The sequence below is a fragment of the Eurytemora carolleeae genome, unplaced genomic scaffold (assembly GCF_000591075.1).
Source record: "Eurytemora carolleeae unplaced genomic scaffold, Eaff_2.0 scaffold681, whole genome shotgun sequence".
In the NCBI taxonomy this organism is placed as follows: Eukaryota; Metazoa; Arthropoda; class Copepoda; order Calanoida; family Temoridae; genus Eurytemora; species Eurytemora carolleeae.
Window position 1 is genome coordinate 15,424 of NW_019396776.1, and position 15,111 is coordinate 30,534.

The 15,111-nt window shown below is 31.8% G+C and overlaps 1 protein-coding gene across 1 annotated transcript; it reads right to left on the bottom strand.

The window, feature by feature from the left end:
* Positions 1-685: 685 nt before the first annotated feature.
* LOC111708568 (uncharacterized) lies at positions 686-14,850 on the bottom strand. The gene is made up of 16 exons (XM_023481985.1): positions 14,769-14,850; positions 11,483-11,594; positions 10,447-10,487; positions 10,206-10,252; positions 10,076-10,151; positions 8,614-8,697; positions 7,908-7,978; positions 7,321-7,399; positions 6,345-6,428; positions 5,628-5,690; positions 4,998-5,069; positions 3,945-3,991; positions 3,275-3,325; positions 2,256-2,310; positions 1,281-1,334; positions 686-815 (listed from the first exon to the last, which is right to left on the bottom strand). The coding sequence occupies exons 1-16, from the start codon at positions 14,832-14,834 to the stop codon at positions 783-785; spliced, it is 1,035 nt and encodes a 344-aa protein (XP_023337753.1). The 5' UTR covers positions 14,835-14,850; the 3' UTR covers positions 686-782.
* Between the last annotated feature and the right edge of the window lie 261 nt (positions 14,851-15,111).

Consider the following 15,111-nt stretch of genomic DNA (forward strand, 5'->3'; position numbering starts at 1 on the left):
TAAGGACTTCTTGCCCCCCCCCCCCATCTACAGGGGGGCAAATCTTCAGAAAGGGGGGGGGCTTGCTCCCTGCTTAATCAGGCTTTGGGGTGCCCCCCACCATATAGTTACGCGCCTGGAAGTAATCACTTCTTAATTACACTCTCTTAGTTGTTCTTTCATAAATGATTCACACAATTACATGTACAATATATATAGAATATAAAAAATTCAATTCTCTTGTCTTTTTCAGAATTTTATTTTAGTTTCAATATTTTGTAGACATATTGTATGTACAGAGCTGAAAACTTTAGAATGGTGGATATCGGGATTAAGGCTTAATCCACTCTTTTTCTTAATCTCGAGATTAAATATGGCTTGTTCTCCCCTCATTTTTAATCTCCAGATTAATTATCAGAGCAAGATTAAGGATATCCCATTCTAAAGTTTTCACCTCAGAAAACATAAGTATAAGTTTTACTTAAAACTAATGTAAAATTAGGAATAAGATGGTATACGTATCAATGTAACCTGGAATATTCACGTTCTCACAGATTTTAGCCAAAAAAAACTCAACTAAAACTACAGAAGCGCTTTGCAGCATTGAACTCTTTATATCCAAGGCTACACAAAAGTATAAATAGGTTGGTAAGGCAAAGATCTTTTACCTCCCTACAACTTTTCTCTGACAGTGAAAAGGAAAATATCGCAAAAATTATATATTTTTATTACGAATATAGGGTAGAAAAAGGGAACATGAACAGTTTCCTAGAAAATTATATAATTCATGATTATCGTTTGAATCAGCCAACACATTTCACATGCAGATCATAATCCTGAAATCAAATCAATAAAATAAACCATTTTTGTACAAAATACCATAGATATGGATTAAATGTTCTTTTTACTAAGTTTAATTGACGTACATTACATGTTATTTTGTTCCATATTTTGAGCAAGTAAACAGTAAACAACCATTTCACGTGTTGAACCTTAATTTCAGAATTTGGGGGATTTCAAGGTCTCCATGACTTTATTTTTAGTAATTTACTGGAAACATTTTTTTAATATTGTCTTTCTGAGTTTTGCGAAAATCCGGAAAAAAATATTCAGAATTTTGGTAAGATTTTAATCTGTTAAAAATGGTATTATTTTCACTTTTTCGCAGAGAAACCCCTTTACGATAAATATACATTAAAAGTCCTTATAATTGATTCATTGAATTATTGAATTTATGAAAAATTATTGGACTTATAAAATATTTTTTTTTTGCTTAATAAAAATATAAATTGATTTCTTTCCTTGAGCCAAACTTCATATTCGCCTCTTTTACTCTGGAGGTACTCCCAACCAACCTACAGACAACACAGGGAATATTTTAAAATAATGCATTTCAACATCATGCAACGGACCCATCAATAGGGATAACAAACGTTTAATGTTAATTAGAATTTAGGTTATTTGTCATTTCCAAAGTTTATTCTCGATAAGTTTGCTTTTATTACATTCTGCACAATTTAGCAAAGTTATTAACTAAAACGATTTTTCGAAACGATTGATCGTTTTGATTAATATATTTGGGTGCAGGGTAAAAGTTCTCCAAAATGTTAAAAAAAAACAATCTTATATAGCATGCACTTTTGAAATAGCATTTACATCTTAGATACTTCGTACATGCCTGTTAAAATTCTAAAAATTTTGAATGTTTAAAACGGACCTCAAAACGACGCGTGACCCATTAACCGATAGAATAGATTATATTTAAGCAATCTTATGTGCATTTGATGTTGATAAGGCAAATCGTTTTATAAGTAGTTTGAAAATCAATATATATAACACTGAAATGGTTTCATGTACTGTGCTTTACTGTATAGCTGTATTGTACTGTGATTTAATGTACCGTACTATACTGTGCTTTACTGTACTGTATTGTACTGTGATTTACAGTACTTTACTGTGCTTTACTGTATTGTATTGCACTGTGATTTACTGTACTGAACTGTACTGTGAATTACTGTAATGTTCTATGCTTTGCTGTGCTGTACTGTACTGTGCTTTGCTGTACTGTACTGTACTGTGCTTTAATATATTGTATATAGTACTGTACAGTGTACACATTAGCTGGTTTTAAATGATTAAAAATCCAGTAAATAATCTTTCCTGCTGTTGTTATGAAAAATATTTAAACCATTTTGTAGTTATTAGTTATCAATTAGCAAAACTAAAACAAATATTGCACGAAAAGATAAAATAAAAAAATTTTTTTAAAAATATTCCTTTTCCATCGGTAAGGGTTCCTCATCTTCATAATAATCTGAGGGCGATTCATCTCTGAAAGTACAAAATTTTAACTAATCTGCATTTATGCATGAGTTGACGGTTTAAAAACCATGTTTACAGTTTTGGGCAATTTTATATCCTGAGCCAAATCGATGCAGTGCAGTGATAATTCTGTATTTTAAGAAGACAGTTTAAGAAGATAATTACGGTATTTCTGCAAGATGTCCTATATTATATTGGATGCGTATCTTGCACAGAAAGTTATTAAAGATTTATTTGTTGTAATCTATAGTAATATCAAGGTCTAATTAATGTTAAATCATATCAGAAATTTATTAAATATTTATTTGTTGTAATCTATAGTAATATCAAGGTCTAATTAATGTTTAATCATATCAGAAATTTATTAAATATTTATTTGTTGTAATCTATAGTAATATCAAGGTCTAATTAATGTTTAATCATATCAGAAAATTATTAAAGATTTATTTGTAGTAATCTATAGTAATATCAAGGTCTAATTAATGTTTAATCATATCAGAAAGTTATTAAAGATTTATTTGTTGTAATCTATAGTAATATCAAGGTGTAGTTAATGTTAAAACATATCAGAAAATTATTAAAGATTTATTTGTTGTAATCTATAGTAATATCAAGGTGTAGTTAATGTTAAAACATATCAGAAATTTATTAAAGATTTATTTGTAGTAATCTATAGTAATATCAAGGTCTAATTAATGTTTAATCATATCAGAAATTTATTAAAGATTTATTTGTAGTAATCTATAGTAATATCAAGGTGTAGTTAATGTTAAAACATATCAGAAAATTATTAAATATTTATTTGTTGTAATCTATAGTAATATCAAGGTGTAGTTAATGTTAAAACATATCAGATTTTATCATTTTGTTTCAATTTTTTCGGGGCAAAATTTGTGAAAAAGCCTAGGAAAAAATAAAGAAGTTTTTGAAAGTTATTAATTCATTTATGGGCAACGTTTAAATATTATTTTACCTCGGATAAAACGGGCACTCTGGCAAATCTTCAGAATCAAGAAGATTCAACCTGGAGAAAAATATTATCGCTTTTTGATTATTTTGAATAATATAGCTTAGAATAAAAACAAATTCTAACTTCAAATTGTCCTCCATTGGAACGCCCGATTAACAACAATACCCTTTAAACCTTCATCTAAGCAAGATTGACATTTTGTTTTGTTGTAATTTCTCTTTAAAAGTGACTAGCGAATTTATGCAGTAAAAAGAAGGACTACAAAATTGATATAACTACAGGTCAATTCACGTTTAAAAAGCGAGAATACCTTTCTCATTGTTTCTCAAATAATGATGTAAACTAAAAAGAGACACGGTAGAGAATACATATTCTCTACTCTGTGCATAAGGTACTATTGTGGATCGGGCATTCATATTGGATGCCACTTGAAATAACATGTACAGTCCCTTTAATGCCACTTGAAATAACATATACATTCTCTTTAATGCCTCTTGAAATAACATATACAGTCCCTTTAATTCCACTTGAAATAACATGTACAGTCCCTTTAATGCCACTTGAAATAACATGTACAGTCCCTTTAATGCCACTTGAATTAACATGTACAGTCCCTTTAATGAAGGAAAGAATAGATTCCAAAATATTAAAAAAGTTTAATATCTTTAAAGACCTGAGCGACCAAGTACTTGTTGTGGAGCCCATAAACCAAACTCGACCCTGCCAAATATTTCATTTCAAACTTTTTTGTCTTTTTAAACATTTTTTCTCTCAACAGGAAGATTACAATTTTATCAGGGACCCAATTTTATTTAATTTTCACAAAAAACACAGAGATTATTAGTTTTTACTGTAGCTAAATGATTTTTGAATACTTTTAAAAGAATCTTCACAGTTTTTGGAAAAAAAGAATATACATTAGATTTTGAATGGTTTAAAATTTAGTCAATTGAGTTTTGATAAATCTTTCTGTTAGCCTGGTTTTTCTTAATATGGACAAGCCTTCAGTCATTATAGGCTATGCAGAGTACAGCTTTGAGGGGGAGGGGGGGAAATGACATCATGTGCCCCCCCCATAGAAGTAAAAAGATGCAATACGTGTTTATAGGCAAAGTTTTTAAAGCTAGTCCATTTTTTCGAAAATTTTAAGTTTTAACTGAAAGCATAATGTGAAGGAAAGGTTTTTACCGCCTTTTGACCAACATTACCGACCTATGATTACCCCAACTGATTAAGTTACTTAACGTCCCTTGGGACATTTCTGTAAAATAACCACCCGTTCTGCAAAGTTTTCGGGGAAAAATCTCGCAGTTTCATCTCAAAAGACGATAAAATTGTGTACAACTACTTTTTTTTGGAAATTAAAAATTTTACTTAACCACGGGTTCCCTCGACAGATTTTGTCTACAAAACATACCTCGCTGCGCTCTGGATGTTTTGTAGACAAAATTGGTCTTGGGAACCCTTGGTAAAGTAAAATTCCCTCAACTTCCCTGTAAAGTAGTAAAACACCCAAATTCTTGCGCTACACATTACTATTTCTTTAAAGTTAAGATGTTTCATTTTGTGATCGTTTAAAAATGAAGGTGCTGTGGGTATATAGCCTCTACCCCCTCTCCAGAGCTTTTTGTTTGTTTTGTTTATAAGATTAAACAACCCAAAGTTTATCCTAGTACTCCATGTGTAAAAATGTCGATGGCTCCCTTTAAAATTGTTAAAATCCTACTTGAATATCATGAGAGTAAAGATATGAAGGGGAGCCCGTAGATATTTTACCATAAACAGGAGACAGGTATCCCTAAATATATATTTTTATGATAAAGATTATAAAAGATGGCTTTAGTTAATGTAAAAGAAAAAGAATAAACATTATAGTTTTATACTAATGTTAAAGTCCTCCAATGTTTTTTCTCCTTATAAATCTTATCAAACGTCTTTTTTCAATCAAAGCTTATTGGAATAATGAAAAGGAATTGAGCGCCAAGACTGCAAAGAAAACATTTCCCTATATTAACTCCAGTATCTGCAAACTATAATATTGGAAAACTAAAACACAATTTTTCGATTTTGTTTTACTTTTACCCAATGTTTAAAGACATTCTTCGATAGTTATCTTTCTGCAGGTTTAAACTATGCACCCCATATGGAAAACAGAAGCCAAAACCTGAAAGTGAGATTTTTATTCTAAATAGGAGTTCCGCGCAGGCAGCGTTGAATTACAAGACAGAGAGACAGCATGCGCGTAACTCCTTTGGGCTTCTACCTCAGAGTTATTAATGTAAGCGAAAAATTTTGAACAGACGACATCTAGTGTTCTATCTGAAATATTATTAATCTATGGCTAATTCATAATCACCTCTTTATTTTTTCCTTCCAATCTGACATATTCTCCTAGACGATCTGGATGATACTCCAACACCTAGAGATGGTTTTATGCTTTATTTTAAAGGAACTGTTCACGTAAATTCAAATGCCACTCATTTTATAGAATGACCACTCTTGTATGCCGAGTCCATTAGCGCCTGATCCAATCAGGGTTCAGTCATGTGTTTGTTGTCTATTCTGAACAAATAAAAATAGTATGGCGGTAACATCTATCTTTCTATCTATCTTATTATCCAATGAGAGTTATGAATCCTTTAATCGGCGCTATCAGTATAAATTGAAATATTTACTTATATTGAAACTATAGTGTCACATGTCCGAGTCCCCTTTAAATCTTTAAATGATCCTCAACGGCTGAAAAATGAGATAACTTTTTACTAAACAATGGTGGTTGTGATCTCATAAAGGATTAAAGGGTACCGTTGAGAATCGATGCATGCTACAAATGATGGGTAACTTGAACTCAAGTCAAGATTTGTGTTACTCCAAGTTGGTTAGATATGGTTTACATAATTACAAATTGTTTTTTCTATAAGTTTGCCAGCTTTCATAGTATTGTGCACAATTTAACAAAAAAAAAACAATATGGACGTAATTTTTTCTTAACTGTTTAATGTTTTTAAAAAGTTATAATTAATTTGATTAAAATATATTTTTTTTGTTTAATAAGAAATGAAATTGCCCATACTCGACCATTGCTGGTAACATTGAGCTTATTACACCCACAATCAAATTCTGGCCACTTTTCTTCGTCATAACAGGATACTCGGATCTGAAAGTAGAAGATGAAAAGAGAACAACTCATCTTTAAAAAAATAAGCTAAACACTAAAGAGAAAAAATGCTACTTTTAACAGTTTTTTTCATAGAGGGTTATTTATCATTTACAATATATTGCTCTAGGTTGACGGAAATAAATGTCGACGGGTCGCTGCAAAAGAACCGTCTTAAACACATTGCAAACCAAGAAATGCTCTTACTCAAAAATCGAGCAGTATTTTTCCTATGCCTTCTTTTAATTTAAAGCTACAAGCAATTACAAATGTATAAGCATAGGGCTATAAAAAAGTATAAGTGAGTTGGCGAGGTAAAACCCAAGGTTTTATGACACTTTAAAGAAAACTAAAGCATAATTGAAAGCACTAGTTCTAAAGTCACTTTTGTTCAATTTCTGTCGCAAAAAAATGCGTCACGACTTGTGGACTAACCCACTTAATACTAAATACAATATATATATTCGTAATTATCTTTTACAGGCGTCACATAGATCAAAGCACAGTGACGAAAAGATTTCAAGTTCTTACGCAAAAAAGAGAGAATTTTTCAGACGACTTTAAATCTATCTCTGGCAACTGTAAATGCTTAAAAAATGCGAACCACATTTTGGAAATGGAAGGACTAGGGTTATTTGTGTGATTATCGATCATAAATCATATTTGTAAAATTAGATTGTAAAGTCGTCTGAGTAAGTGAAGACGACCTTCGTTATTTTTTTAATCGGTCAAAAAATTATTTCGTTCGTTTTCTTACTAAACGATCAATCAGTAAAATCGTTCGTTCAATAAATTTGTTTGTTCAATAAAAAATATCTTGTTATAATAAAAATTTCAAAAAAATCGTTCGTTGAATTAAAAACAATGCCCATCTCTAACGTCAACTACTTACAGTGTTATCCTCTACCCAGGGATTCCCTATTGTGCTCCACATATTCTCTCTATTCTGATCATAGAAATAAGACTGGGACCTACATTACAAATATTAGATGCAGTGGAATGCACACATTTTCAAGCTGCAATTAAAAATGTACTCATTGCGCCATATTGGCTCGGGTCCCATAGCAAATTGAAACCTATGCACAGCGAGGCTTATAAAACATAAAACATGATTTTTGGAAACCCCTACATTATATTTATAATCTATTAGCTGAAGTGCCAGGCGTTGCCCGTGGATTTTTAAATAATCGAATTTTTTTAAAAAATGTTGATTTTTGAAGAAAAAAATTTAGAATTTTTGAGAAAAAAACTCAAATTTTGAGAAAAAAAATTTGTTAAGCCTTTGTTACCCCCGGGGTGAAAAAAATTAAGCCCATTCGGTCCAGCCGTTTGGCCAGCTAAAACTAACATATATACAAGTTTGGCCAGCTATAACTAACATATATACAAATATATACGTGCGAAGCGCATTTATTATATAGATAGAAGAATTTAGTTTTTCTGTAAAAAGTCATTTCAAATAACGCATTGGTGTTATACCTGAACCATTTGATATGCCAAGGACATTTTTTTGCAGGATTGTACGGTCTTATCATGATTCCACCGTGGGCCTAAATTGGACAAAACAATTCAATAATTTGTTAGTTTTGATCATTTTACAAATGTGGACAAATTTGGCGGGCAAAACATTCCTTGTTAACTAGATAAAATGGAGGTCAATTTTTAAAGAATTTTTACAACCTAAAATGCTTCAAAAAATCTTTTTTAATGTTAGAAGTTGAAAGTACTATAAGTGACACATTCAATTTAACAATGGGTTCCTGTAAAGCTTTGTCTTAGCAAAAATAATGAAAATATAATCGTTTTTCTATAAAAAATGACATTATTACAATCACTGTTCTTCGGATAAAGATGACTTGAAATCATGTCTGCACTATACAGTTCCTTTAATAAACGATAACGCTTGCCAGGGATACGAATTAAAAAGAATATATTCTGAAATACAGTGATAACCAGAAAACTCTGGAATAGGAGGACGACTACTAGAATCAAGTCACAGCTTAAGTCCAATGAGCATTAGAGATAGTAACCATACAGTGTAAACACTAAACAGACCCATTTTACTAAATTAGTGATTTAATAACAAACAATTTGCTTTGTAACAACATCAATCACACTAAAATAATTGCAACACTGTAGTCATCCTACTCCATTCTTTTCTGGTAATCACTGTATTATAGATTACCACGCCATGATCTTTGCCAATAATCCATCGCTCATATTGTTGCCAGTAATCCCACTGCCCGAGCTCCAGTAGGTAGAATAGATACTAGAATATTGTTAAAGTAAGCGTAATATCAAATATCCCTATTTACTGAGGTACCCTTCAAACCTTAACAGATCAAGATGATGGAAACTCCGTATATATTTACATTCACAAATCGAGTTAAAAGGCAAGGTTATAATGCAAGGAAAGTTAATTGCAGTTGCGTGCCGTATACTCTACGTACATGTTGAAACCAGTTCTCTCTGGGCGGAATTTGTGAACAAGAATAGATGCATCAGTGTTCGTTTAGTATCCGAGGTGGTTAAAAGCATTAAATTTTGATAATTTTGATAATTCACATAATAGTGTCCTATGGCCAGAATATTTCATTGATTTTTTTATGTGAAAAATGGAACCCATGACATCCGTCTTGTGTTTACATTACCGCCCAGAGACAGTACACTGCAGTACAAAAGATGCATACACCTCTGAAATAACTTACCTTGCATTATTACCTTGGTTAAAGGCCAAGTTTTTTCTTTTCAATTTATTTATAATTATATTTTGAAAGTAACAAAATTAAAAAAAATTTTATTGCAAACGAAATACAGAGTGCTCCATCATTCTTTGCATGGAAATCCACTTGAAATTACGCGTACAGTCCCTTTAATTTTTGGTGTTCCCTTGACATTCTTTTTGTCATCCAACTTAATCCAATTTGTGAATAAAACGTCAAAATGTTAACATAGTTTCAATAGTTAAATATACAATTAAATCTGTTGAAAATTAACAAAAGTAAAAACTAATGAATAGTTTTGAATGAATACAATGAGATTAGAATTTGTGAGAGTATACTTTAAACGAATTTAACTTGAGAATTAGATATAGTCTATGTACGGTTCTCAGATAGATCCCAATAAGAACCAGAAAACTCTCAAATAGGAAGACGACTTTTAATCTTGATTTAAATAGTTCCATGAACATCAGACCAGTAATTGTGCAGTGTAAACAGACAAATTTCACCAAATAAGTGATTCAATAAGTTGCCATTAAATTTATTAGCTTGGTAAAAACTTGATTTAAAGTCGTCTTTCTATTCCACAGTTCAGCAATGCTTTTCCACATTTTATGGGCAACATTCTTCAACTTTTACGGTCCATAAACCTTCCCTTGGGTCATGTGAGTTGCCGTAGCAAATGTTGAAGTTTAACCGTTCATTGCATACAAACAAACAGACAGACACCCAAGCGAAGTATAGGGTTACCGACAAGGGATGAGACTTCAGAATTGATTGTACGAAATTTGTTTAGTCCGTTTCTCAAGCTTCAAACCGTTATATTTTTTAGAGTTTTGGGTTGTCTTTATGGTCTCGTTCTTTTGTGGGCAACCCTGTCTGTATACAAGAGATAAAAATTATTGATCAAAGACGACTTTCTTGTACCTGGCCGTCAGCTGGTCTATAGAAGCTTGGATACTTATTCTCTGCTGTCAATCCGAACAAGAAATACAATCCAAATCTTGAAAAAATATTTTATGATTTCAGTTGATATTGAATATTAGGAAGTACCAACCTTGATGGTTGTTTGACAGCTGAATATCCCTCACTATACACTACAATCTGGACAAAAAAAATCTGATTAAAAAATAATTCTAAAAAAATAAATTGATTTTAAAAACAACCTTTCACATTATCCAGAATTGTTAACACATTTTGATTTTTTTTGCAAATAAAACTTTGGGATTTATAAATATAATTTTGTTATCAAAAATATTCGAAGAATTTAACAAACTTAAAATAGAAAATAATCCAACCTTTGTACAATTCCATTTACCTTCCCCGCCACACAGCTCCTCTATAAAAAAGATAGATAGTAATAAAAGAGAAATGAGTGAGCATCAGAATTGATTTTTTATGAATTTAAGGTTCTCCACGACACCATTTATTCTTCGTAATTTAAAATTCAAATTTAATTTTTTGAATTGATGTATTTAAAAAAAGTTAGACATTTTTCCTTTGTCAAATTTTAAATTTTGATGTTCTATATGACCTTTCTTGTGGACTGTGGTTATGTTAGTTGCTACGGAAAATTGTGACCCGATGGGTTCAGCCGTTTTTAAGTTATTAGATACAGACAAACAAACAGACAAGCAAAGAATATAGATAGACGATACCTGAGATTCAAGTTAATTAGTAACAAGAAGTGGGATTAAGAGGTGATATACTTGTCTAGTTTGGCTAAAAGTACACTCACACAAGTCCAACCGTTCGAACCGAACAAATCGAACCGAAAAATCTGAACATCGCACTCTGCAGCATGTAAATGCACAAAATATAGGCTTGCTGGAATAATGTGCACCTTAGAAGTAGAAGTAGTTCAACTAGCCATATCTAGTTCAACTACTTCGACTAGATCAATTAGCCCTATTTAGTTCAATTAATTCTCGAGGGCGATTTAGTTTGAATCTCAACACTCTAGAAAAATGCTAGACAAGAAATCGCACTGTATTTCCGCCGACTAAAACTAAACTTTCCGACAAACTAGCCAAACTATTGCCAAACTATAGCCAAGCTATAGCCTAACTATAGCCAAACTATAGCCAGACTTCCAGCAGTTTATCGTATACTGTAAAGAAACATACACTGAACTTCTAATAGATAGATACATAATCTGACAAGCATGTAAAATACCTTTTTTTACCAGAAATACTTCTGAAAAGTTCGGTTTTGGGCCGCGGGTCAACCTGCGCATTCTGGTACACTAGTGGTACGGAAAAGACTAGACCACAATCCTTGTACCGGCTCGGGCAACTTTTAAACTTCTGACTTTCCCTTAAAAATGATATTTACCAAGTATTCCATTATGCATGTTGGTAAGCACAGTCCTGGTATCTCTGAGATCATTTTGCAGCTGAGGACAGGAATCAAGACCATAGGAGTTCCCATAGTAACCATCAGTACTCTTAAACAGTAACATTTAGCATAGGAGTTCTCATAGTAGCCCTCAGTACTCTTAAACAGTAACATTTAGTATAGGAGTTCCCATAGTAACCCTCAGTACTCTTAAACAACAAATTTTAGCATAGGAGTTCTCATAGTAACCCTCAGTACTCTTAAACAGTAACATTTAGCATAGGCGTTCCCATAGTAACCCTCAGTACTCTTAAACAGTAACATTTAGCATAGGAGTTCCCAAAGTAACCCTCAGTATTCTTAAACAGTAACATTTAGCATAGGAGTTCCCATAGCAACCATCAGTAATCTTAAACAGTAATATTTATCATAGGAGTACACATAGTAACCATCTGTACTCTTTAACAGTAACATTTAGCATAGGAGTTCACATAGTAACCATCAGTACTCTTAAACAGTAACATTTAGCATAGGAGTTCACATAGTAACCATCAGTACTCTTAAACAATAACATTCAGCATAGGAGTACACATAGTAACCCTCAGTACTCTTAAACAGTAACATTTAGCATAGGAGTACACATAGTAACCATCTATAAATCTTTGCCATTGATTGTCGTTCATCTCTCCTAAAACTTGTTGAATTTTGACAACTTCTTCCAGCATAAATCCTCGAGTCACATATATTTATATACTAGAGAAACCAAGCAATTTAAGTTTGTTGTAAAGGAACAAATTGAGCGGATATGCCCAGGGAATGTTCTGCCCTCTCCCCCTTTTTTAAATAATTTTGGAATGTATGATTATTTATAAAAATATTCTCATCATATATCACATTCACCTAGGCTTTTCTTTTATCCCTGAATAGAAAAAGTGAAAAGAATGTCTGGAACGAATACTGAATTTTAACCAAGGTGATATTTTACCAAATTTATTCAAGAGAAGGATCACTGAATAATAACAATACAGATAGAACACTAAATGCAGTCTATTTAAGATCTAGGGGTTTTTCGTTCACAATAACCCTGATGCAAAAGCCCAAAGGAGTTACGCGCATGCTCTCTCTCTTTCTTGTAATTCAACGCGGCATGAGCGTATCTTCTTTGGGCTTCTGCTTCCGGGTTACTGTGAACGAAAAACTCCTAAATCTTGAAAAGACAACATCTAGTGTCTGATATGTATTGTTATTAATCTATGAGAAGGATGCTCTTTCACTCTCAACCAGAGTTTTAAAGAATGTGAAGTGTTTTTATTTAGAATTATGTAAATTTATGAACGTTGTGTAAAGGGAAATACTTACTTTAGAGACAAAACATTAGTTCCAACGTTAAAGTTTAGAAACAAAATTAGTTTTAAAGAAACCTAAACTTTCTTAAAATTTCTTTTCGGTCAAAAACGCTATTTATTTTGAGGTCTAAAAAAGATGATAATTATTATAAAGAAACGTGCCACCAAATCTGTTTTTCGAATCCTAATATCGTATATGTGTAGAACAGCTTCGATATTTAAAATTATAAAATCTGGGAGATTTACACAGAGTTTTAAAGAATGTGAAGTGTTTTTATTTAGAATTATGTAAATTTATGAACGTTGTGTAAAGGGAAATACTTACTTTAGAGACAAAACATTGGTTGTAACGTTCAAGTTGAGAAACAAAATTAGTGTTAAAGAAAGCTAAACTTTCTCCAATTTTTTTTTTCGGCCAAAAACGCTACTTATTTTGCGGTCTAAAGATGATAATTATTGTCAAGAAACTTGCCACCAAATCTGTTTTTCGAATCCTAATATCGTATATGTGTAGAACAGCTTCGATATTTCAAATTATAAAATCTGGGAGATTTACCCATCAGGTTGCAATGATTAGAATGATGCAATGATGGAAGTGTTTAATTTGAATAAATTCTCTGAATCTCAAATATTAAATTTATTTTAAATATTTCAAACCCATATTCATTGATCCAATTTGTTACAAACCTAACATTTGAAATTCCAGTTTCCGATTTGTTTGAAAATTTTAAGAGATTGAAATTCGATAAAAACTTTTTTTATCAAGTTATAAAACAGTTGATATAAGTTCAAAGTTTTGCATTGGGATTCTTTTTATTTAATGTAAAAACACAGTTTCCTGAAACAAAAAAATCATGTAAATATTATTGATGGAGCTGCTCGCCCCTCCTTCTGATAAAGATTTAAACTTGTCCTTGCTGATCTAACTAAAAGAGACTGTAAGCGTAATTTCAAGTGAACCTCCAGGCAAAAATGTTCGAAATTTCAAAGTACAGGTTACAGGTACCCTTTAAACCTTAATCTGATCAGAAATAAGCAAGAAATGCGTAAAGTAACTTTCGCAGAGAAACCGCAAATGAAAATAACTTGTAAAAGAAATTAAAACATGGATATCTAATTCATACATGATCAGACTAAGTTTTAAAGGATACCAGCTCCGGTTTTATTCCTTCTTTTACTGGATTAAAACACCCAACCAGAGAAGACAGATATAAACAGATTAAAATAATCTTAAGCCTGAATGCTTCAATTTTGATGTCTTGAGGTCGAACCTTATGAATTCTGAGAAGAAGTTGAACTTATTCTCTAATGAGTCTCGGTCACCAGTAGAAACATAGTTCAACTACCTCTCACTGTTAAATCTAGCCTCCTGCTTACAACTTAAATGTAGATGATAACATTTTCTAATTTCTATCTATGATAAATTTTACCGACAAAAATTTAACGTTTTTTTTAAACCTCGGTAAAAATTGATCTATAAGACATATTTGAAAGGGACCGTAAGAGTAAATTGACCTCCCATGCAAAGATATCAATGCCCAATTAACAATAGTACTATCGAAACCTTTTCTCATTCACTCTGATAATTTCTCTATTGTTTCTCATGAGAGAGAAATGCGATAGTCACCTTTGCAATGAAACCGCAAATGAAATCAATCAGATTAAATAAACAAAAACTTTGATATCTAGTTCATATTTAATCAGACAAAGTTGTTCAGAGTTCCGTTGTATTTCAGGTATTGTCCTTTTTGCATTGAGGGTGAATTGAAATCACACATGCAGTCTCTTTTAACGACAATATTTAACTTCTGTAATATCAAATTTATTCTGATGTTCCTCACGAAAACAACGAACGAATGAATCCCTGAACAATCCCTTAAACCCTAGAGTGTCGGGCCCTGGATAAGCCTACAGTGTCGGGCCCAGGACAAGCCTACCAGAATGGACTGGGCCGAGGTGATGTGGAGAACTAGGCCTACCACAACCAGTTGATCCACAAACATTTTAATCACAATTTCATATTCTGGATTAAAAATATCTTACTAATTAAAGCTTCAAGATAATTATGGTTTCATTTATTAATTCAATTGTTGTCTAATTTTCCATATTTTTTGGTGGGGCATTCTCACTTACAGAATATGTTCACATTTAAGATATGTTTTTGCAAATATAAATTGCGGATTTTTTCATTAATAAAATTATTTTTGGTTTTAATAACTCTTGATTTCAAGAGATATCTTTGGTTTAACAATCTTTGATTTTTATAGATATCTTTTGTAC